Source organism: Dendroctonus ponderosae, unplaced genomic scaffold (genome assembly GCF_020466585.1).
Source record: "Dendroctonus ponderosae isolate FM_Combo_2020 unplaced genomic scaffold, Dpon_F_20191213v2 Dpon_F_20191213_8, whole genome shotgun sequence".
In the NCBI taxonomy this organism is placed as follows: domain Eukaryota; kingdom Metazoa; phylum Arthropoda; class Insecta; order Coleoptera; family Curculionidae; genus Dendroctonus; species Dendroctonus ponderosae.
Window position 1 is genome coordinate 5,902,438 of NW_026019016.1, and position 20,005 is coordinate 5,922,442.

Here is a 20,005-nt window from a genome sequence, read left to right on the forward strand (position 1 = left end):
CCCTGACTTTAAGGCTGGATCCGCCCCTGGCTTTGCCCGCCAAAAATAACGATTTGTGCAAAATATTCAAACATGCGTTACCTGGAAAATCTTCTCTGGATGTTTGTCGCACAATTCCATAAACAACTGTCCAATTGTTTTCATTATTTTCGGGCTTTTACTGGCAGGGCCCCTGAAAATGCCATCACCATTCATCGGTTGGATTGAAGCCATTTTTAAATCTTAAAAGCCGCAATGCCGAATGGACACAACTGCTTGGTACTCGCCAAAGACTACAAACAATTGTCTACTTCAAATACTCGTTGGTCTGAGGTCTAAATATAGAATTGCTAAGAAATGTACATATGCAGATACGCGCAAAACGAAATAACGAGTTTCAATATTTAAAAAATATGTATGTATTCTAAAGCCGCTCTCGCTAGGAATGCTATTCTTGAAAGCAAAATGCATACATGTCTATTTTTTCCAAAGTATTATTGAAAACTTATAGGTATATTGTGATGAATGATCACAGCACTGTGCGTTTGGTTTACAATGCATAAAATGTAACTTACTTAAATGGTAGGTAGTGTGTTTTATACTACTTACAGTAGTGGTCGTGGGTAAAGAAAATAACTTTATAAACTTACTCTCTCTATGAATATACTAGCATAGACCGCCGATCTAAAAACCCCCACCATAAGCCATTTAATCAGATTAACACATCAATCTAAATCACATGATAAGATAAATGAAAGCGTTTCGCGCTCTAAAATTATGTCACAATTATTAATCAAACAACAAGGTCGACGCACTCAATGTGTGTTCACAAATTGATTGTTTACTAAACTTCAGTGGCTTTTTGTAAATGAAGTTGAACTTAAATATTATTGCTTATTGACCAAATGACCCCTCCCAATCTTATCTACACTTGTTAAGGTATTTTTAGACAATCAATTACATAATTTTTAATGTAAACTCACATTTTATGCTCTCTACTCCTTAACCGTAAGGGCAGGGCACGATATTGATTTCAGTGGTATAAGCGATCGTGCCCTAGCTGCTCTATCTCTGTCCAGAGCATTTGAGCTCAGTTAGAGTCCGCTCGCAAAAAGCGTTTTCCTTCTGTGTGGTGCTAAGATACAGGCGAGGTTTTCGCAATTTTTTGGACAATTTAAATAAAAATCTTTTAGAAGTTTAAGTTAGTTGAATAACTCCAAAGTACTCCTCCGATTTAAACGATCCATATGCGAAAATTTGACAAATTAGATCCGTTTTATTTGTGCTATTGGGCGTTTTCAACTGGATCCAACCGCAAAGGTTCGTCAAAATGTGATTATAAAAAAATGCTTAAATTTTAAAAAAATGGTTAAATGGATAATTCTAGAAAGTAAAAAACATGGTCCCCACAAGGAGCTTCAATTGACACAAGGAAGATTCATTTATTGTCTGAATGCTCGTAATAATGTTCTACAAATTAACATTAGGTTTTCCAAGCTTCAACTCTGCGTAGACTCTTCCTGCATTTTTTTGGAAAACTCCTTCCTTATACGAGCCCTTTGCACTTTTCCTGTTTGGGTTTCATAAGGAATCTGCTCCCGTATCCAAACTTTGGCCCTAATTTTATTCTTTTCGGACAACCTGGCGTTGGCAAACGCTTTAATCTCTTCCGCACTACTCTCAAAGCCTGGCTTAAGTGTTACAATCGCTGCTGCATGGTTTCTGTCTCGTTCATGGAACACATTGAAGACAACTGCGTTTTTCACTGCCGCATGCTCAAGCAGAACTCTTTCTATGCTCAGGGGGCTCACCTGATACGTTTTGTATTTAAAGGTGTCGTTGATGCGATCCGTAACAAAAAGGTAGTTGTCGCTGTCGAAAAATCCCAAGTCGCCTGTTTTTAAAAATCCGTTTTCATCAAAGGGGGACTTGGGGATGACGATACACTTTTCATAGTAGCCTTTCATCATGTAGGGGCTTCTGACTAATATTTCGCCAACTTTGTTGGCCGGCAACAAGCAGCGCGTTTCGAGATCAACAATCTGGAAACCTCTAGTTATTAGGGCCTTTCGCTGACTCACTCGACTTACCTTGACTTCAACGTCGGCCACCAGTTTACCTGATGAGAGAATTTTCTCCTCGTACGCCTTGAAGTCTTGCAAGTCAAAAGCCGAGATAGCAGTACATTCTGTGGAACCGTAAATCATAGTTACTTTAGTCTGAGGCAGAGTTGCTCTCATTTTCCTCAATTGGGAGGCATCCATTGGGGAACCTGCAACCGCTATAGAGTAAAGTGATGAGGTATCATGTTGGGCGATTATTTCTGCTGGGAGTTTCGTGATGTCGTAGGTGTAGGTGTTAGGCATAAACGCGAATGTGATCTGGAACATATATATTTTGAGCAACTGCGCTACTGAGCAATTGGTCGCCTTCGTTTATTACCTGGTATTTCTCTATATATTCCAGAAGGTTTAGGGCAGGTATTTTAGGAGCGATCACTTTGGTGCCTCCATGGGACAGCGTCACTCCAGTGAGGAGAATCGCTGAGATCCAATAGAGAGATGTGAAATGGGTTATTACTTCCGGGTTCAGGTTGTCCATTTCACTAAACAGGTTTATATTTCAAGCGATTTTGTTGGTGAGATTAAAGAATGCACTCACTCTACCAGGCATTTGAAGCCGTGAAGAACTCCATAATGGGACAAAGCCACCGGTTTTGGAAGGCTGGTAGTGCCGCTGGTGAACACGTAAATGGCAGTATCGAACGAATCCTGTGCTTGTAGGAATCATGGTTTATTTACTCGTAGGATCATTTCTAGTTATTCTCACCTGGGGGTGAAGTTGGAAATTGTTTTCTTCTGGGCAAGGCAGTGCAAAGTCCTCTATTCGCTCAACATCCCCATCAATCTTCTCGTCAGCCCCAATAACAAAAAACGCCACTTGATACCTTTGGTTATTCTTCGCCTCCAGTTCCTTGTGGGCTTCTTTTAGCATTCCAGCAGACTTTTTTTCTGGGCAAGAGAAGGGAGCTTGATCCCTGTTTTGAGTTTTTCAAGTTCGTCCTACCAGTGAAAATAATTTTCGGTTCGCTATACGCTAAAGCGCCCGCCATTTCCTCGACGCTTTCCATCGGATCTATCGATGCAGCACTTCCTCCCAGGAAAATGGTGGCCAATATGGGGATTATGTTGTGAATGGTGTTCTCCGAACAAACCATTGTGGTGTCTCCAGGTTGCACCAAATTGCGTTTTTTAAGGGCGCAAGCCAGTCGCACGGCCCGTTGTTTGGCATGAGCGTAGCTTTCTTTTTCCCCAGTGTCGGCTTCGATCTAGGACAGTGATTTTGTGTTAGAGACGTTATTTAAGCGTCATTCAATTCAATTTTTCAATTTAAACGTAGAGGTACAAACTGAATTTTTAGTTAAGGCTTGCTTTAATGTATAGAAAATAATTAATCAATTGCTCAACCGTGATTATCAAAATCTCGAGCTGAAACTTGTTGAAGAGTTAAAGTTAAAGTAGGGCTTTGCCCCCCAAAAATAACGATTTGTGCAAAATATTCAAACATGCGTTACCTGAAAAATCTTCTCTGGATGTTTGTCGCACAATTCCATAAACAGCTGTCCAATTGTTTTCATTATTTTCGGGCTTTTACTGGCAGGGCCCCTGAAAATGCCATCGCCAGTCATCGGTTGGATTGAAGCCATTTTTAAATGTTAAAAGTCGCAATGCCGAATGGACACAACTGCTTAGTACTCGCCAAAGACTGCAAACAATTGTCTACTACAAATACTCGCTGGTCTAAGGTCTAGATATAGAATTGCTAAAAAATGTACATATGCAGATACGCGCAAAACGAAATAACGAGTTTCAACATTTAAAAAAATATGTATGTATTCTAAAGCCGCTCTCTCTAGGAATGCTATTCTGGAAATCAAAATGTAAGTATACGTTTATTTTTTCCAAAGTATTATTGAAAACATATTTTAAATCAAGGGCATGAATACGTTAACAATTAGTAGAAACTAGGTGTTTTTGGTAGATCTCAAACGAAGAGGTTTTTGGGACAGTAGTTGAGAAACGTGTTTTCTTATAGTGTATTACATAATAAGAGTTGTGAAAAGCACTTTACGTACGATCGGAAAAGTTGCGCAAGTTGCCGCGAAGCTGCGATTACCGTGTGCGAACGTGATTGCGTTACAACTCGAATAATGTACAATACTTTACCTACGACCGTAATAACTTACTAAAACTAAAACCCACATTTGTATATTTTTAAATATGTTAATTGTGACAACGACTAACAAGTCGACAGCAGACCAGAATTGCAAATTAAAACGCCATACGTTCATAAACATTCAATATTAGAAATATTTTCCCGAAAAGTTTTAATGTTGTTTGCGGACAAAATCTTGAATTTCTTGCTTTTAAAACCATGCCTCACTTTTCAATAGGATAAGTATTTTGCAATAAGTTACAATGTGTTTATATATTGTGAAGAATGATAACAGAACTGTGCGCTAAGTTAATTGGATGGTAGGTAGTGTGATTTATACTACTTTCAGTAGTGGTTGTAGGTAAAGAAAATAACTTCATAAACTTACCCTCTCTATGAGTAGACTGGCATAGTTCGCCGATGTAAAACTTCCCACCATAAGCCGTTCAATCAGAACAACACATCAATCTCAAGCCCATGATAAGATAAATTAAAGAGTTTGGCGATGTTGAATTATGCCACAATTATTATTCAAACAACGAGGTCGTGTTCACAAATTGAGTGTTTACTAACCTTCAGTGGCACTTTGTAAATGAACTTGAACTTGAACTTAAATATTATTTTTTGTTGAGCTAATAACCCCTCACAATCTGATCTACATGCTAAGAACGCAAAGTTTACAAATTAAATCCGTTTTATTTGGGCTATTAGGCGTTTTCAAATCGCTCCAACCGCAAACGAGTTAAGAGCAAAAAAGTGCCAAAAACCTTCAAAAGCCGCCATAACTGCAAAGTTCTCCATTCGATTTAAACGATCCAAATGACAAATTAATTTAAAATTATGCAAAATTATTAATGTTTTGAAATTTGGCCCACGAATTAAGGAGCCGATTGTGGACGAACAAACGTGGAAAAATTTAGTCGACCTAAAAGGCTCTCTCGTTAATCGCTCGGATGGATTGGGTTGCCAAGAAATAATTTTTCGGGAAATAAAATACGGGGAAATATGGGACATTTCTATCGTAACTGCTTTGGATTTTAAAAACCCCATTTCATTCAATGAAAATGTATTCCATTCCATAACATTTTGAATCTTCAATATGATTCAAAGTCAATTTGGTCAAAGTTGCAAAAGCTTATGCTACTTTTAAACGGTATGCGTTACTAAAGCGAAGTTTGGGAAGCTCGTCAGGCTATCAAATATTGCAATATTTCAACAAATTAACGGTAAACTCAAAATCTAATCAAATAAAATATTGCAGTAATAAAACAAAGTCTACCTAACCACCTCGGTTGAGAAGGCTATTAAATTAAATTAATCTAGCTTAAATAATCTAATATCACTTCTAACATGTCTCACTCTTTTTCCTCAATATTTGTTCTTGTAAATTGAATATTTCGTCCCGAAGTCCGTTCAAGTGGCTTTGCAAACCACCTATAACTGCTTTATCCGACGTGCCCGAACATTTTTGCAACAGTTGGTTAATCGATGTATCATCCCAGTTTCCTACAGGCAATCTGTCATCCAGAAACCTCGAGCGGCTTTTCAAAACATGATTATCTGAGCTGAACAATCGAATTTGTTCCTGCAGTTTCTAAAATCATAATGTTTTAAAGCATGCAGCATTTGATGGTGGGTGGTAAGGTAATTACTGATATTGGCTACACATACCTGATTACGGCCCATACATGAATTTAGAGACAATTTCAAATCCCTAGAAATCCGGTGAAGGAAAGACCTATCATTATGCAAGACTTGAATAATGGTTTGCAAGCTTTGCATCTTGCTCTTATAATCAGCAATGTGCTTTTGAAAAGTCGTGTTCTCCTCAAAAAGTCGGTTTTGCAAGCCGTCAACCTGTTGCTGTAACTCTTGACAAAATTCAACAAAGCGATGAAAATTAGAAGAGTGTGTCTGCAAGACATAAACAATTAAAAGAGACGAATCTATATATTATACGTATTAAATCAATACGCACTTGTAGTTCAGTTGAGTGAATCTCATTCCGATTTGCACAGTCTGCTAATTTTGCGTTTAATTTTTCATTTTTCTCCGAGTATTTATCAGCATTTACTAACTGACTTTGCAGCTTTTCAAGCAGTTCTTGTTGTACATTTTCCATGTTTTTACCTTCATTTTCCGAGCTTAATGTGACAATTTGTTGTTGTTGAGACAAAACTTTAGTTTCTAATACGTTATTCTATAGAAATTAGCAAAAGGTCATCGTTAACAATTATTCAAAATAAATACAAGTATTACCTTGCTTTGGAGTAGTTCTACATCCTTCTTTGCTTGGTCCAATTCTGCTTCCAGACACTGATTATTTTCCTGCAATTTCATACATTTCCAGCAGGTCTGGATCTTCCTTAACTGATACTCTAAAATTACTATTGAGGTTCTTTGCTTCTCAGACTCTACCTTAAAGTCTTCACACAATTCTTGTAAAGTCTTCAATTCAGAGTCTCTCGAATTTAAAAGCATCTTTAGATTATTGCGGTCGCATGCAAGATGGTTATATAATTCTTGAAGCTGTTTTAACTGTTTCTCCGCAGCATTTCTACCTCTCATGTGTTCTTTAACCTTTCTTAAAAGAATTCGATTGTTTGTGTCCATTCTACAAAAAAATCCATGGCAAAGTTTATATGAGCGTAGATCTCTTTATAGCTAGGCCTTCTTTGAATTGTTTTGAGTTTGATATTGCAATTTCTTGCTCTAATATTGTCTGTTCGCATTATTATTCAATTGTACTTGTCGGATAAATGTGACAAATAGGAAAAAAATAATCCTGTGGATTGTTGCAAGCAATTTTTCAAGCAAGAAAAGTTGAACAAAACTAAATCCATCGTGGTGATAAAGTCAACAATTATTCTAAATACTCACTTTCTTCGCTTTTCCTGTATTTCTCTTTCCTTCACTTGTAGAAGAATGTTTAACTCTTTAATTTTATTTATCTGTAATTTATCAGCACTGTCGTATTCAGGATTCAATCTTCTTCCATACACATTTATCGGGTCCGCTAGGTATTCCAATGTTGTATCCATCCCTTTCTCAAACCCCTCAATATGAAGTTTTGCAATACAGTTTTTCCTGTTGTGGAAAGGAGGTAAAGATGTGCTGGTTACATCAACATTTGACTTAAAACTGTTTGGAAACGGCTGATTGTTGAATAGAAGTTCAACCTTCTGATCATCGGTAATTCGTTCCAAATTGTGCTGTGAAAAAGCATCCATATTTAAATTCGTTAATTCAAGAACGGATAGGCTCCTTTCACTAGTTGCATTGTCGCATTTGTGATGGGAATGTGGCGATCTCATTTTCGATGATGTTCTAGGTGTCTCTTGGGGAAATTGTCGTTTTTCACCTATGATTTTTATTTTCACCAGTTCATCCTTTAATTCTTTGATACTTGATTCACAAGATTCATTATCCTTTCTTAGGCGGGCAATGAGAGTTTCTAGTTTATTTTGCCTCAGTTTGCATACAGACCAATTGTCCATAACTTCTCGATTGTTCTCTTTAAGGGTGGCAAGTTCTGTAGTTTTTAAATACAGTTCATTTTTTACCTGAAATATGTCGTATGTATAAATATGATAAAAAATTGTGTTTTTCGTGGTTCTTTCAGTGAAAATCGATCCAAAGTAATAACAATACTTATATGTAGTGTGTGCAATCACTGTTAATAAAATTAATTTACTTACTTTTTGATGAATTTTGTTCAATCCTATCAACTGGTCCCTGATGGCTTCTATACAGTTTTCCACATTTGCATTTTCTCTTTTCCTGTGGTGCAGCTTCACTTCCAAAATCAATAAGCTTTTTTTAAGTTGTTGATTTTCCGAAAGTTGTTCTTTGTTTTTGCTTCTCAAACATTCCACTTGGACTATCAAGTCATCCTTCGAGCATGTTAATAGTTTAATATCTAAATCTTTTTGCGTAAGAATTGTTTCCAAACTCAAATTCATAGCAATTGTAGCGGAATGTTTACATTTTAAATTGTCCAGGCTTCTGTGGTTATCCAGATTCGCTGCTCTGATTTGGCCGATTTCTTCCTTCAACTCTGCAATGGTTTGAATATAAACATATTCTTGAGATGCGGTGTTATTTAACACCGCACTCTTTTCTACCGAATCTGCGCAACTTGCAAGCTGTTCACATTTCTTAATGTCGAAAGGCAATGATATAATAGGGGTAGCCAGTTTTTCATTTGAGGCTTCAATCAATTGTTCGTATTCATTTTTGCATTGGATTAGATCGGCAGTTAAGCCCGAAATCTGATTTATGTAATCGGCGATTTCGCTCTTGCAAGTTATTAACTCCCCATGGAACTTTGACTTAGCATGTTGGCATCCAGCCAACTGTTTCTTGTACCAAATTCTTGATCTGTACGAATCTAAAAGTCTTGCGTTTAAAACGTTTTGAGTAAATTTCAAATTGCTGACATATTTTAGCAGATTTTCATTTGCTACATGCAGCTCGCAAACTTTCTCCTTCAAGGAATTAATTGATTTCAGTTGAATGTCCCTTTCCAATGTGCATTCCTCCAAACTAACTTTCAAATGTGCGTTTTCTCTATTTAATTCGTCTCGCTCCTGTTGAGTTGCAGCAGATTGTTTCCGCAATTTGGAATACTGTAATTTTAACTGATAGTTTTCCTTTTCTAAATCCAATGTGCTTTGAAAAGCCTGCAAATTCTGTTTGTTTTGATAATTACGAATCAGGCGTTCAATTTGCTTGTTGGAGTTTTCCAGCTCTAACTCTAATTGTCTATTTGTTTTGACTAGTTTCTGGATACGGTTTGCATTCTTACCGTTGCCTTGAAGGTATGTGACGGGCTCCTCATATTCCTTGGTTATTAAGTCTCTATCCGCCTCTGACGTTGAACTGGAAGCTGAAATTTGCTCATAGTGCTCTGAATCGTTGACTAACTGTTTCAATTCTGCAAATTCGGCTCCATATGCGCTCAAGCCCAATAAACTTGAAACATCTGATCGTAGACTGTCTAAACTATATGAACCATTTGATTCCACTTCGATATTATCCATAATCCATAATATTTCAACCAATTGGTGTCTATGCAGTTATAAATAAATATTACATACCTACTGTTTTCGAGTTTAGATCAATTAATTTTTCATTGGATAGAACTGTATGCGCGTTGTTTTCATGTGCTCACTAAAATGCAGCCCACATAATGTGCACTTTCTACTTAATCCTATGCATGGTCAAATCACTGTTATATTGTTACAAGTAGTAAAATGTTTAAAAACCTTTTACCTACTTTTCAACCTTCGTTTACTCTGTTGACAGCATCAAATGTCAGCTGTTTTTATTTTTCCTCGCCCTAACCATAACCATACTTGTCTTCATCTATGACCATAACCTACCAACTAAAATTGTGAGTTAAATTATTTATTATTTCTTAGTTTAGTGCAAGTTCTCCGGTTAATTTTTATTGGCACTTCTATTGCAAATTCTTAAATATAAGAAAACGAGGACGGAAGTGATTCTAGCACTAGTTTACCATGATTTTATCGCCCAAAGAGACAGGAAAGTACATTTGCGACCATGCAACCCATGTAAAATTGAATCCCAAAGGAATCGAGAAGTTAGGAGATATTTTAATAGAAGAAATCAATTCAGGGCACTTGAGACCTGATAATTTCAGTCAAACAGATTGTCATCCTAAACCGGGGGATCTCAATGCCGTAGATTGGATTTTTGTTGTCGACACTTTGAATTTCTGTTTTTGGCATTTTGAGGACAAGGAAGGCAAGTTTTCTCTAAAGTTATTTAGGTAATTATATAGGTGTTCAGTCTCGCATAGAAATAGAAAATCTCTTTACCAACAAGTTTTCTCAGTGATGCATTTTTGCGGAAAGGCGGTTTTCGATCACAACAGAAGGAAAAATTGTAATAAAATTAATGATGTACTTACTTATACTTACAGCATGGCAAGTGGAAGGCTATTCTGGATATTATGCATTATGTGCGGCGATTAAGAGAGCCATTAAGGAAGGAATCGACATTTTGAATCCCAATTTAACCGCTACGATTACTGAGGAACAATTAAGAAACGTGTTGCGCGGTGATACTGAAGTAGAAATTCCATTACTACCCGAAAGGGTGAGGTGCCTGCATGAAGTATCCCAGATACTCATTGATAAGTTTGCAGGATCATTCCGCAATGTAGTCATCACAGCTGAAAACAGTGCTAAAACATTGCTTTCACTAATCGTAAATAATTTCAGCTGTTTCAAAGATGAAGCCGTTTTCATGGATCGCCCTGTGTCCTTTTATAAAAGGGCACAGATATTGATTGGGGATATTTGGGCTTGCTTTAAAGGACAAGGCCTGGGATATTTTAAAGATATCGATGACGAAATGACAATGTTTGCGGACTACAGAGTACCACAAACTCTTCTTTGGTTTGGGGTTTTCGAGTATAGCAAACATTTAAGTGATAAATTAAAGCGAGATATTCTGAAAAATGGCGATATTGAGGAGCAAGAGATTAGAGGGTGTTCCATTCATGCTGTAGAGCTCTTGAAGGACTATGCCAATAAAAAACTTGCATCCAAGGCGACCAATTCGGTGTTGATTGATCATTTTTTGTGGGATTTTCGGCGGAAACATGCACAAGAAATTGCAAATATGGGACTACCGTTTCACAAAGTATTCTGCATATATTATTAGTGACTTATGTAAGACTTATGTTGTACATGTAAGCCAACAATCGCTAACCATTTTAGCTGAATATAGAGTTTTGCACTATATTTTTAATTACCTTTCTTTCAGAACTCTCTTAAACTTTCAGAACATTATTTGGGAGATAACTAATCCAAACTAACATATTTCTGGATAACTGAATGAAATTAAGTGTGCTTAAGTGCTAAGTGCACGTGAACCGCTGAAGAACTTGATTTAACAGTTTTCATTAGTCTATCAACACTGTCATAAAAGTTACATGCATATTTATAATTATTTTATTATTTAAGGATTTCCGTTACATATAATTCATAAAATGGGCAAGGGCCGAAACAAAATATCAGCTTTTATTCCCGAGTGGGGCAAAAACAATTTGACTGTATTCACTTAATACTATACGTATGTTCAACATTTTAAAGATAATTAGACTTGTGATTTATGTGATTTCTTTTTCTTTTCATGCTTATGCTTCTTGTGTTTACTCTTATGTTTTTTATGTTTCTTTTTCTTATTGTTATGGCTGTCGTCTTTCTCGACCCAGTCTTCTTCACTATCGCTTGATATCACAGTTGTTTCAGTTTTTTCGGGAACCAATAGCCGATCAGGAATCTTCGGTCCGTAGCTACCAACGTTGTTTTCTTCTGGCTGATCTGATTGGGTATGTTCGGACTGTGATTCAATCTCTTGTTGTTTCGGTTCAGGCTTTACGAACTGATGAAAACTGATTCCAGATAAAATGCCCTCTTTTAATGGCTTTATTTTCGGTATCAACTGATCGGATAAAACTGTTGATTTCAGTTCTTCTTTTCGGATATTTTCTTGAGTTTCATCTGAGCCGGTTGTGGACTTCTCGACTTCGTCGTCGTTTTCAGATTCACTATCGCTACTCATAAATATCGCTTTGAACAAATCCTGCTGCGTCTCTAAACCAATTTTCTCTGTAACATCTTTTGGTCTAGGAAGTTTGCTTGATTCAGCCTCTTCATTTTTAACTTCATTATTTTCTTTACTTTGATTGGAGTTTGCACTTTCATCTTTGATTAGTGAATTGCCTTCATTACTGGGTTGATCCGTTTCAGTTACAGTGTCTTCTTTATTTAGCCCTGGTTGCAAATTGAGCTCCTCAACGTGTTTTTGATATTCAAATATAATATTTTTTGTGCGAGTTCTAGATTTCTGTGGTCGGCTGAAAACAGAAATGATTATTAGGCATTGTTTTAGCAAATCATAAGAATGTATTTTTGCTAATTAGTAAACTTGAACGTTTTAACATATACATAGGTCCACACTTGAAAAGCTTTGTAATAATGACGCAGAAGTAGGAAACTCAATATAAGAAAGGAAAAATAATATACACAATGACTTACTCCGCAAAAGGTTCTGGCACATTAAACCTCTTACATAACAAGCCGCAAGGCGTCCAATCAATTGTCGTTCTGGTCAATGGTCCAAACATTTTCATTCGGACTGCTTCACGCATTTGATCCGTCCCATAAGCTGTTTTCTCTTCCAGCTTTTCTGCTACCTGTAGAATATTATTAACGTCTTCTTTCTTGGACGATGAAACAAATTTATCACTCAAGTAACAGTCCAAAGAACTACTAACTGAAGTCGAAGTTTCTTGCTTTGGAATGATGTCCGCCACTTCTTGCTTCTTGTGAGTGTTTTGCTTTGGCGTCGATAAAACCCGTGATGGAGTATACTCGTTATCGCAGTTTTCACCTAAATATTTGGCTCTTATAGCAGGATTGAGTCTGCCAGGTTTTGGCGCTTCTTCGACAATAGGCTCAAACCTCGACCTCCTCACTTTATGCTTCCCAGTAAAACTATGCGGTATGGAAGGAGGAGGATACTTTGTGTCGTTTTTTAAAAACGGTGTTAGTTTTGATCGTTCAAATACACCCAACACTAGTTTGCTGCTGTCTGCTTTATTCTGGACTTTCTCCTTTTCAGCTGCTAATTCAAAATCATACTTTGACATATCTTCTTTCATATAAATATCATCGTCTTCGTTTTCAAAAGCTCCCACCCCAAATGCTTGACCTGCTATCGAAAGTTTTTTGTTGTTTCTATCTGTTACTTTAAACTGAGTTTTATTTTCCGCAGGGAACAGGCTAAAATGGCTTTTGTCCAAGCCTGAGTAACCCAATCCAAATGTGTTATTTTTCGGCTTCGCCAAGAACTCTTTGTAGATTGCCGGTATCTCATACTGATTACTATCATTAAAATTCACAGTTTCATCTATCTTAGGCATCTGGCATCCATATGATTTTTCTGTAGGCGCTTCCACTTTTTTACTTCGTCTATCTTTAATGCGCAAATTCTTCAGCAGCATGTATCCAATCGTTTCATTGCCACTTGTTATAATATTATGTAACACGGGCTCTCCAGGAATCGGTCCATCAGCAAATATCTAGAAATTATTATTATTATTTGAAACCACTTCAAACTCTATCGCCAAACTTACTTGTTTCTTTCGTTTTCGACTAGTGTTATAATCATCAGTAGCTCGGACAACTTGAGGTGCAATTCCATCTTCTCCCAAGTCTTCGTCATCCATATAGTCCTCGGGTCTTTGATGTATCTTTTCAGACTTTTCGGCTCGGGAGCTTTTGAATTCACTGGGCAGCCAACCTTCCAAAGATCCAACAGTATTGAAAAATCCTGCAGAAAATCCGCCTGTAAAAGCTCCGTGAAACCTTCGTCTTCCCTGAGCATCTGTAGCGATTTGTTCTTCCACGGTAATCGGTCGCTTTCTAGGTACTGCATCTGAAATAGGTTTAGAGGTTTGTTATCTCAACAAAAAGTAGCGACTCAATGAGTAAAAAGTCTGGAAAACCGCACTAAGGTGAGCATGTTGTTACCAGGGAACAAGAGGGTCTGATTACCCAGATACTTATCCTCACTTTCAACCCGAAAGAGTTCTTGCGATTACATTGCTAATTTACTTACCTTCATCGTATGGATCGAGTGGTTTTCCATAAAAGCAAAACTGCTCAGTGTCTTCGTCAGATTCCGACATTAAAGTGCAAAATTAATTTAATTTTGTTGGGAACAACAAACAAAACATTCAGGCTCCCATAACCTAAAATTTGACAAGTGTCAAGGGATTGGTCAACGAAGTTTGTAAAAACCACAAAATATCTCCCCTGGGGGGAAGTACTGTCAACCACAGATTAGTCTCTAACATATAGTAAGTAAATTTTACTTTCTCTATGGTCTCTAACCTTTGTGATCTGTGCTGTCAACTTTGCATTTCCCGACTAGGAAGTTAATCACAAAATAGCCCAGTTAACAAAATAGTTACAATGGGGTATGTTCTGTGAAGTTGATTCAATGAAAGAGCTGATGTAACACTAATGACTGACTCTATTTACATCGTTTAGTTCATAATAATTTATAATGCAATCAGTATTCGAATTGTCCAGTTGTTTTCGTTTATTTCTTCAACACGTTGTCGATCCACAAAGTCAACTTATCTTCGTCCTGTAGTCCAACTAGCCTCTCCTTGACCTTCCCATTTTGAAACACAACAAGCGCAGGAATAGTGCTAACCTTTAAACCAAAAACGATCGATGAGAAATTGGAGTTGTGTTAGGTACTTTGCTTCAACTACCTCATATTTAGCTGCCAACTCGCCTAAATCATCAATATCAACTTTTGCCACGGAAATATTTCCTTTCCTTTGGGCTATAACGTTTTCTAGTCTAGGAGCCAGAGCTTTGCATGGTCCACACCAACTGCAGTAAAAAATTATCTACATGAAAAGTGCAATTTTAAAAGCATGTATTCGACTAAGGCTGGTACTTACGTAGCGAAAAAATCAACAATCACAGTTTCCTTGCTATTCTCCACTTTATCCACAAAATCCTTGTCATCCTGAACCTTAAATGAGCCGGCTTTCTTTTGAGTCGTTGCCAGTGAGCGTTTACCAATGTCTGACAGTTTTCGTGCAATATTCTTTACTAATAAATTATTCATTTTGATTAATACGATTAATTTCAGATGTATTTACTTTTGTTGACTAGAATCTGTGATCGAGTGCCAGAAGAATCTATGGCTGACACAATTGACAGGTTACACAGATCGCATCACAGAGGATGTGATGCTGTGATCTGTGGATCACATAGAGAAAATTAAATTCAAGTTTATACAGGTTTATCTATCAGGTTAACAGATCTGAGAGGTTATCTGTGCTTTATAAGTATCTCTTTACGATTATTCCTTATCTAGAGAGAAGTATTACTTCCCTTGAGGGCTATAGAGTAAATAATTTCTTCAATTAGTAGTTAAAAAAATTTCCTACGTACTTTTTAGCGAGAGTCAGATAAATGTGATAATGTATTAATATTACACAATTGAGCAGGTAGGTATTTCATCTATTTTCTATTCTTGTAAAGTCATATGCGGAAGATTATTTGAAATAATAACCAGATTTTCCATCAGAATTTACATTATTTATTCAAATAATAATCTAAGCCTGTAACACACAATTTGATAATTAACATAGCCAAAATCTTACACTACGCAAAGTCACACCTATTCCACAGTGATGATTTCTTGTTACTCTGGCAGGTAGTCAATACTAATTTCTTCCTCTATGTTAGTAGGAGACATTTCTAAGTCCCCAATCATATCATTTGATTCGCTAAATATTGAGAAGTTATTTGATTATTCATCAATAATTTATTGCAACCTTTGATGCATAGGGCATTATATGACTGGTTTATAACAATTGCATATACAATCCTTACCTGTCCAAAGAAGGTTCGTTGCTAAACATTTCAGTAGGTACAGTTGGAGGGGCCCTTTCAGGTACTAAATCTAGAAAACTCTGAGATTGCAAATGCCGTTCTACTTCCTCAGGAGTCATGTGACCATCCGATAGAACAGTTGTAGTTGGCACTTGAAGTTGCTGAAACATGAGAAAAAGATCACTTTCGCTATTCGAAATTTCCTGAACGTTGAGGAAACAATGGAACTTGCAATTAGGAGCAATCGATAATTTTATAACAATATCTGGGAATAATTATTATTTCTGAATATTTTAGAGAGTTTTTCTTTGACCAATTTACCCTTAAAACATACAGAAGCTTACCACTGCGTGATGCACTTGCTTAATTGATAGTCGAGAAGATGCAGGTCTTTTCTTCTTCGCTGCAGGTATTGATTTGCCGGAATTTATATGTTGAGTAATTCCACTGTTGTGAGGTAGATCTGGTTTTCTCCTATCATGTAATTTATTATTGGTACAATGCACAACTGCTTTTAAAGAGAGGAAGCAAAGCGTGATTGTTGAAAGCTCTGGGCTATATTTTTCAATTTAGGTTAAGTAGTTTCTTTCAATTTCAGATATCTTTGGCAAAGCATAGCGCCACCAGGCAAATAAAGCAATTTACTTAAGAACTTTTACGCTTGAAAAGGAGCAACTTTTTGTTAATAACATACTTCTTTGAAGGTTCAATTTTAACAGTGGAGGGTTCCTCATCAGATGATTCCGTTTCTTCTGATTCTGAGGTAGAATGATCTAGTTTTTCGTGAATTAATAACCGATCCAACAAGAAGGACCTGTCCCTTGTTACTTGCAACAACCTCTTTTGGGATTTCCTTAGGGCCACCTGAAAACTTTCGTTTTCCTAAAAGAACAAGTTTGTTAACTAAAAAATGGAACTATTTTTAGTATATAAATTGATCATTTACGTAAACAAGATGTTGAAATCTGTTTTTTAACGCTTTGTATTCTTTCTTGAATTTTGACTCTTCCATTGCGTGTTCTACTTCTTCTGCCTGAGCGGCTTCATTGGCTATAGATCTACAATACCATCCGTCTAGCATTTCTTGAGGTCATTAAATAAAACACTATCTGGCTGAATATTAAATTCAAACTGATGCCTTTACTATACTAAACTATACCAACAAATTCATTGTTAACTTTATTTATGCTTATGAAAATAAAAAGGTTAAGTTCACCACAGATCACAGAGGTTACTCTGAGATAAAGAGGCGAAGTTGACCGCTTATGTTTATCATAGATAACGTAGGAATACGACCCATTTAATGCGCATGCGTTAACTGCAGATTATTTACTATCATATGCTTTTACAACTTGTTAAAGTTGTAAAAGTTAGTGTGAAAGTTGTTAGTTAAACCTATAAGCCTTGTTCTATGGTACCTATATGAGTACAATACATTTTTTCCAACCGTAAACCGTCTTCTCGTTCGTTTCAAGACATATTTTGTTTTAAATATTCATTCGCCATTTTCTCCAGACACTGTAGTTACTAGGGCTCGGAAACAAACTAGAATAATTCGAATATTCGAAAAGCGAATAATTATGTGTAGTCATAACTCGTCATATTCGAATACTAGAATAATCGAATACTCGAATACACCAACAGTATCAAACTCACAAGGTGCAAATATCTTTATATGCACTTTGTATACTTTTATAAAATAAATTATTCACATTCTACAAGCATTTAAACAAATACCCATATATTTACAAGCAAATGAAAATAATCATATTTACTCTCCTGCAAATGAATGTAAAATTACGTCTCTGTGTTCTGGAGATACGCGTCATCAACTTTTGCGCGGTGTTACAATTAATGTGCCGACAAAGGCATATTTTTATCCGTTGCGGCTAGTTGCCAAAAATGATATGAGAAAAACGATTTTTCTTCTTGGAAAACGGTGAACGGAAAACGAACACTCGAATATCTAACGAATACGAATAGAAACTGGAATATTCGAATACTCGAATATTCGTTAGATATTCGAGTATTCGAGTAATTTTACTATTCGAATAAACCACTAAACGAATATTCGAATATCAGATTTTTTAAAATTCCGAGCCCTAGTAGTTACCATGTACTGAGGCAATATCAGGAGCAGAAATTATCCTATCGAGCGTAATCCTATTTTTTGTCGTTGAAGGTACTCTGTATTGGCGCACTTTCGCTGGCACATGAAGCTTTCGTTTCGTATCAGGGCAGCAGCATGTTTAAGGAGGTAGCCAGCAAATATCAGGAGCAGGAGTTTAACGTTACGCTATTTTGTGTCGATGAAGATGCTTTCCATTGGCCTCCTCCTGACGTTCACTCGCAACCCCCGTCAATATGCTGCTGCCCTGATGCAAGTGAAAAATGTGTATTTGCCAACTACTCAGAACTTCTTCAGAAGATTCTTCTCTGCCATTGCTTGGCGCATCCGCCATTTTGTTCACAAGGGCAGTTTTTTACTAGCCAATCATAGTTTTCAAAGGAGACATTTGGGGATCAATAAAAGCAATTTAATCCAGCATCCACTTTATCGGTTAGTTAGGTGATGGAGCAGTTTTCCTGTAGGAAAAAACCTACTGATTCTAATGTATAAATTCAAAAAGAAACTGCGGAGTCAAAATGTTGTTGTTCAGATCGAAATTTTAACCAGATCATCGGTTGTTTCTCTAAATTTCATTAACAAATTTTAGCAGTTCGGATCCGGACCGTCGAAAATTTTAGTTTTTGCCCGCTTTAGAAAACATTATAGTATAGATTTAAATACTTTTCCTGCCATATTTGTACTGAACTTTCAACTGGCCCACATGGATGGTACTGCAGATATTCGGCAGCCACTCAACGATAAATGCGTTATTGCAATTGTCGCTCTCATCCACTGTGGATTGCCCCACATTGAGAAAGAAAATAAACGCCGAATGGTACTGAGTGTGGTTCCCTCGTTCCTCTACTGATTCATTGTCGTCGTACTCTATGTACCCTTTGTGGTCGGCGAGGATGAATTTCTTCGCTATGCGCAACTTGACCTGAAAAGATCCAACTTTTATTAAGCTGGAGTAGAATTCATAACTCACTTTGGGCGTATCAAAAATTTCTTTAACGTGGTTCACGTTCATTATGCTGTAGAATATAGAGCCCATCGCTGTTTTTTGCTCCTGGTAACCGGCAGGAATTCGGCAACAAAACGCTCCAAAAAAATCCTAAAAAACACCGTTTCAAACCGACGTTTGCTGCGATATAAGTCCATAGATGCTATCTACCTCGGGAATATAAAAAACCTGCGTGTTGACGATGCCGCAATTGATAAATTGCATCGTTTTGTTTATTGACTCGGTCACAAAACTGAGCCAGTCGGAAAACATCCAGCTGACCACCTTGTCCATTGGGTTGGACATCAGGGACTGCTCATTGAGCACTTTGATTTCTATTGGGTAGATTTTTGGGGCAATTTTTTTACATCGCTTGATCAGGTAGCGTTCCTTCTTACTGTGCACTGCTGGCTTAGGAATCTCCTAACAAAAAATATGGTATATGTACATATTGTACCGTGGATGGCCGGGTATCAAACCCTTTCTGCACTCAGTCGCTGCTGTCACTTCACTCCCCTTTGGGTCTCCTCGCCGCTTATACAGGGTTTATAAACCGTTTGATTTTTAAAAAGTAATATTTTATTAATTGTCCGGCGCCTACCGAGCGCACATTTTAAAAATATTTTTGTAATGTACAGTCCCAAAGGCTCTAAAGTTATCAAAGTTGCGTTTTTTTTAAATGGAATGTCCTGTATGTTATTGCATTTTTGGATTCGCTGAACAAAATAAGTGTCTGTTTTAATAAGATTTATAATACCTAAAACTTAAGGTTTTTTAAATAATACGAATTTAATCAAAATCTAATCTAATTTTCATGTGTCAAATACTTTAGAAGTATTTAAGTTATGTAAGCATAATTTATAGTGAAGTGTAACAAGATATAATATTTTATATCCCAATGATAATAAACTTACCATGTTATACAGGGTGTCCACAAATTTAAACTAATCACATAAGAACTTTAAGTGGCTCTAACTTGATTAATTTAAATACAACCCCATATTTTTTAACTTACCAGGAAATGAAATTTTTAATTACCTATCGAATGGTATTAGGATGTTAATAGCTAAGTTTTTGCCTTTTTACAAAATACGTCAAATAGTCGTTCTGTGCACCATTTGGTGATGTTTAATTTAAGGTTCCAATGTATCTAAGTTGGCTATGCCATTTACACATGTCAAATAATTTATTTTATTTGTCAGTTTAGACTGCAAAGTCTCTTTTTGATAGCTAGAGTGG

At 36.6% G+C, this 20,005-nt stretch overlaps 8 protein-coding genes across 12 annotated transcripts in view; 1 reads left to right on the plus strand and 7 right to left on the minus strand.

Moving 5' to 3' along the window:
• LOC109534303 (4-coumarate--CoA ligase 1) overlaps positions 1–1,300 on the minus strand; it is a 4,360-nt gene extending 3,060 nt beyond the window's left edge. The window contains exons 1-2 of one of the 4 annotated variants that reach the window (XM_048669321.1): positions 963–1,300; positions 82–272 (exon numbers count right to left, since the gene is read on the minus strand). In XM_048669321.1, coding sequence (XP_048525278.1) covers positions 82–213 — 132 coding nt within the window. In that variant the 5' untranslated portion in view covers positions 214–272; positions 963–1,300. The other 3 variants (XM_048669320.1, XM_048669319.1, XM_048669318.1) reach the window with 3 other exon arrangements.
• Positions 1,301–1,401: 101 nt separating this feature from the next.
• On the minus strand, positions 1,402–4,738 carry LOC109534296 (4-coumarate--CoA ligase 1). 2 transcript variants are annotated; one of them, XM_048669317.1, is made up of 8 exons: positions 4,583–4,738; positions 3,554–3,758; positions 3,046–3,307; positions 2,809–2,990; positions 2,641–2,750; positions 2,422–2,584; positions 2,070–2,360; positions 1,402–2,021 (listed from the first exon to the last, which is right to left on the minus strand). In XM_048669317.1, exons 2-8 carry the CDS (start codon positions 3,683–3,685, stop codon positions 1,479–1,481), a joined length of 1,683 nt encoding a protein of 560 aa, XP_048525274.1. In that variant the 5' UTR covers positions 3,686–3,758; positions 4,583–4,738; the 3' UTR covers positions 1,402–1,478. The 2 variants fall into 2 exon arrangements, with proteins under 2 accessions (XP_048525274.1, XP_048525273.1); XM_048669316.1 differs by having other exon boundaries at positions 3,554–3,744; positions 4,583–4,737.
• A 505-nt stretch (positions 4,739–5,243) lies between these two features.
• LOC109534294 (putative leucine-rich repeat-containing protein DDB_G0290503) lies at positions 5,244–9,506 on the minus strand. The gene is made up of 6 exons (XM_019899904.2): positions 7,893–9,506; positions 7,075–7,757; positions 6,454–6,808; positions 6,173–6,394; positions 5,866–6,108; positions 5,244–5,788 (listed from the first exon to the last, which is right to left on the minus strand). The coding sequence occupies exons 1-6, from the start codon at positions 9,234–9,236 to the stop codon at positions 5,540–5,542; spliced, it is 3,096 nt and encodes a 1,031-aa protein (XP_019755463.1). The 5' UTR covers positions 9,237–9,506; the 3' UTR covers positions 5,244–5,539.
• A 21-nt stretch (positions 9,507–9,527) lies between these two features.
• Positions 9,528–10,967, plus strand: LOC109534298 (queuosine salvage protein). Its single transcript, XM_019899909.2, has 2 exons — positions 9,528–9,963; positions 10,142–10,967. Exons 1-2 carry the CDS (start codon positions 9,717–9,719, stop codon positions 10,885–10,887), a joined length of 993 nt encoding a protein of 330 aa, XP_019755468.1. The 5' UTR covers positions 9,528–9,716; the 3' UTR covers positions 10,888–10,967.
• On the minus strand, positions 10,853–14,202 carry LOC109534295 (G patch domain-containing protein 1). The gene is made up of 5 exons (XM_019899905.2): positions 14,127–14,202; positions 13,852–13,984; positions 13,367–13,668; positions 12,267–13,312; positions 10,853–12,085 (listed from the first exon to the last, which is right to left on the minus strand). Exons 2-5 carry the CDS (start codon positions 13,919–13,921, stop codon positions 11,323–11,325), a joined length of 2,181 nt encoding a protein of 726 aa, XP_019755464.1. The 5' UTR covers positions 13,922–13,984; positions 14,127–14,202; the 3' UTR covers positions 10,853–11,322.
• A 48-nt stretch (positions 14,203–14,250) lies between these two features.
• LOC109534302 (thioredoxin, mitochondrial) lies at positions 14,251–14,985 on the minus strand. Its single transcript, XM_019899912.2, has 3 exons — positions 14,711–14,985; positions 14,516–14,639; positions 14,251–14,454 (listed from the first exon to the last, which is right to left on the minus strand). Exons 1-3 carry the CDS (start codon positions 14,878–14,880, stop codon positions 14,338–14,340), a joined length of 411 nt encoding a protein of 136 aa, XP_019755471.1. The 5' UTR covers positions 14,881–14,985; the 3' UTR covers positions 14,251–14,337.
• Positions 14,986–15,334: 349 nt separating this feature from the next.
• On the minus strand, positions 15,335–16,935 carry LOC109534299 (INO80 complex subunit E). The gene is made up of 5 exons (XM_019899910.2): positions 16,600–16,935; positions 16,348–16,535; positions 15,998–16,127; positions 15,654–15,814; positions 15,335–15,547 (listed from the first exon to the last, which is right to left on the minus strand). The coding sequence occupies exons 1-5, from the start codon at positions 16,732–16,734 to the stop codon at positions 15,463–15,465; spliced, it is 699 nt and encodes a 232-aa protein (XP_019755469.1). The 5' UTR covers positions 16,735–16,935; the 3' UTR covers positions 15,335–15,462.
• Positions 16,936–18,189: 1,254 nt separating this feature from the next.
• Positions 18,190–20,005, minus strand: part of LOC109534412 (uncharacterized protein C2orf42 homolog) — a 4,755-nt gene continuing 2,939 nt past the window's right edge. Inside the window, exons 4-6 of the mRNA XM_019900084.2 lie at positions 18,938–19,189; positions 18,752–18,877; positions 18,190–18,703 (exon numbers count right to left, since the gene is read on the minus strand). Of these exons, the coding sequence (XP_019755643.1) occupies positions 18,437–18,703; positions 18,752–18,877; positions 18,938–19,189 (645 nt within the window). The 3' untranslated portion in view covers positions 18,190–18,436. The remainder of the gene's footprint in view (positions 18,704–18,751; positions 18,878–18,937; positions 19,190–20,005) is intronic.

What these genes read in the sequence shown, in the direction of transcription:
- LOC109534298 (XM_019899909.2), top strand. Translation starts at nt 9,717, where the DNA reads ATGATTTTATCGCCCAAAGAGACAGGAAAGTACATTTGCGACCATGCA. An exon ending in GCATTTTGAGGACAAGGAAG is followed by an intron (nt 9,964 to 10,141) that starts GCAAGTTTTCTC and finishes TTATACTTACAG; the next exon opens with CATGGCAAGTGGAAGGCTAT.
- LOC109534302 (XM_019899912.2), bottom strand. Translation starts at nt 14,880, where the DNA reads ATGAATAATTTATTAGTAAAGAATATTGCACGAAAACTGTCAGACATT. An exon ending in ATTGTTGATTTTTTCGCTAC is followed by an intron (nt 14,640 to 14,710) that starts GTAAGTACCAGC and finishes TTTTTACTGCAG; the next exon opens with TTGGTGTGGACCATGCAAAG. An exon ending in AGTTGGCAGCTAAATATGAG is followed by an intron (nt 14,455 to 14,515) that starts GTAGTTGAAGCA and finishes TTTGGTTTAAAG; the next exon opens with GTTAGCACTATTCCTGCGCT.
- LOC109534299 (XM_019899910.2), bottom strand. Translation starts at nt 16,734, where the DNA reads ATGCTAGACGGATGGTATTGTAGATCTATAGCCAATGAAGCCGCTCAG. An exon ending in GATTTCAACATCTTGTTTAC is followed by an intron (nt 16,536 to 16,599) that starts GTAAATGATCAA and finishes TTGTTCTTTTAG; the next exon opens with GAAAACGAAAGTTTTCAGGT. An exon ending in AGCAAGTGCATCACGCAGTG is followed by an intron (nt 15,815 to 15,997) that starts GTAAGCTTCTGT and finishes CTCATGTTTCAG; the next exon opens with CAACTTCAAGTGCCAACTAC.
- LOC109534294 (XM_019899904.2), bottom strand. Translation starts at nt 9,236, where the DNA reads ATGGATAATATCGAAGTGGAATCAAATGGTTCATATAGTTTAGACAGT. An exon ending in TGAACAAAATTCATCAAAAA is followed by an intron (nt 7,758 to 7,892) that starts GTAAGTAAATTA and finishes GACATATTTCAG; the next exon opens with GTAAAAAATGAACTGTATTT. An exon ending in TTCACTCAACTGAACTACAA is followed by an intron (nt 6,109 to 6,172) that starts GTGCGTATTGAT and finishes TATGTCTTGCAG; the next exon opens with ACACACTCTTCTAATTTTCA.
- LOC109534296 (XM_048669317.1), bottom strand. Translation starts at nt 3,685, where the DNA reads ATGGCTTCAATCCAACCGATGACTGGCGATGGCATTTTCAGGGGCCCT. An exon ending in ATCCAGAGAAGATTTTTCAG is followed by an intron (nt 3,308 to 3,553) that starts GTAACGCATGTT and finishes TCACTGTCCTAG; the next exon opens with ATCGAAGCCGACACTGGGGA. An exon ending in TGGCCGACGTTGAAGTCAAG is followed by an intron (nt 2,022 to 2,069) that starts GTAAGTCGAGTG and finishes AGAGGTTTCCAG; the next exon opens with ATTGTTGATCTCGAAACGCG.
- LOC109534295 (XM_019899905.2), bottom strand. Translation starts at nt 13,921, where the DNA reads ATGTCGGAATCTGACGAAGACACTGAGCAGTTTTGCTTTTATGGAAAA. An exon ending in ACTCGATCCATACGATGAAG is followed by an intron (nt 13,669 to 13,851) that starts GTAAGTAAATTA and finishes AACCTATTTCAG; the next exon opens with ATGCAGTACCTAGAAAGCGA. An exon ending in GTGCCAGAACCTTTTGCGGA is followed by an intron (nt 12,086 to 12,266) that starts GTAAGTCATTGT and finishes TTCTGTTTTCAG; the next exon opens with CCGACCACAGAAATCTAGAA.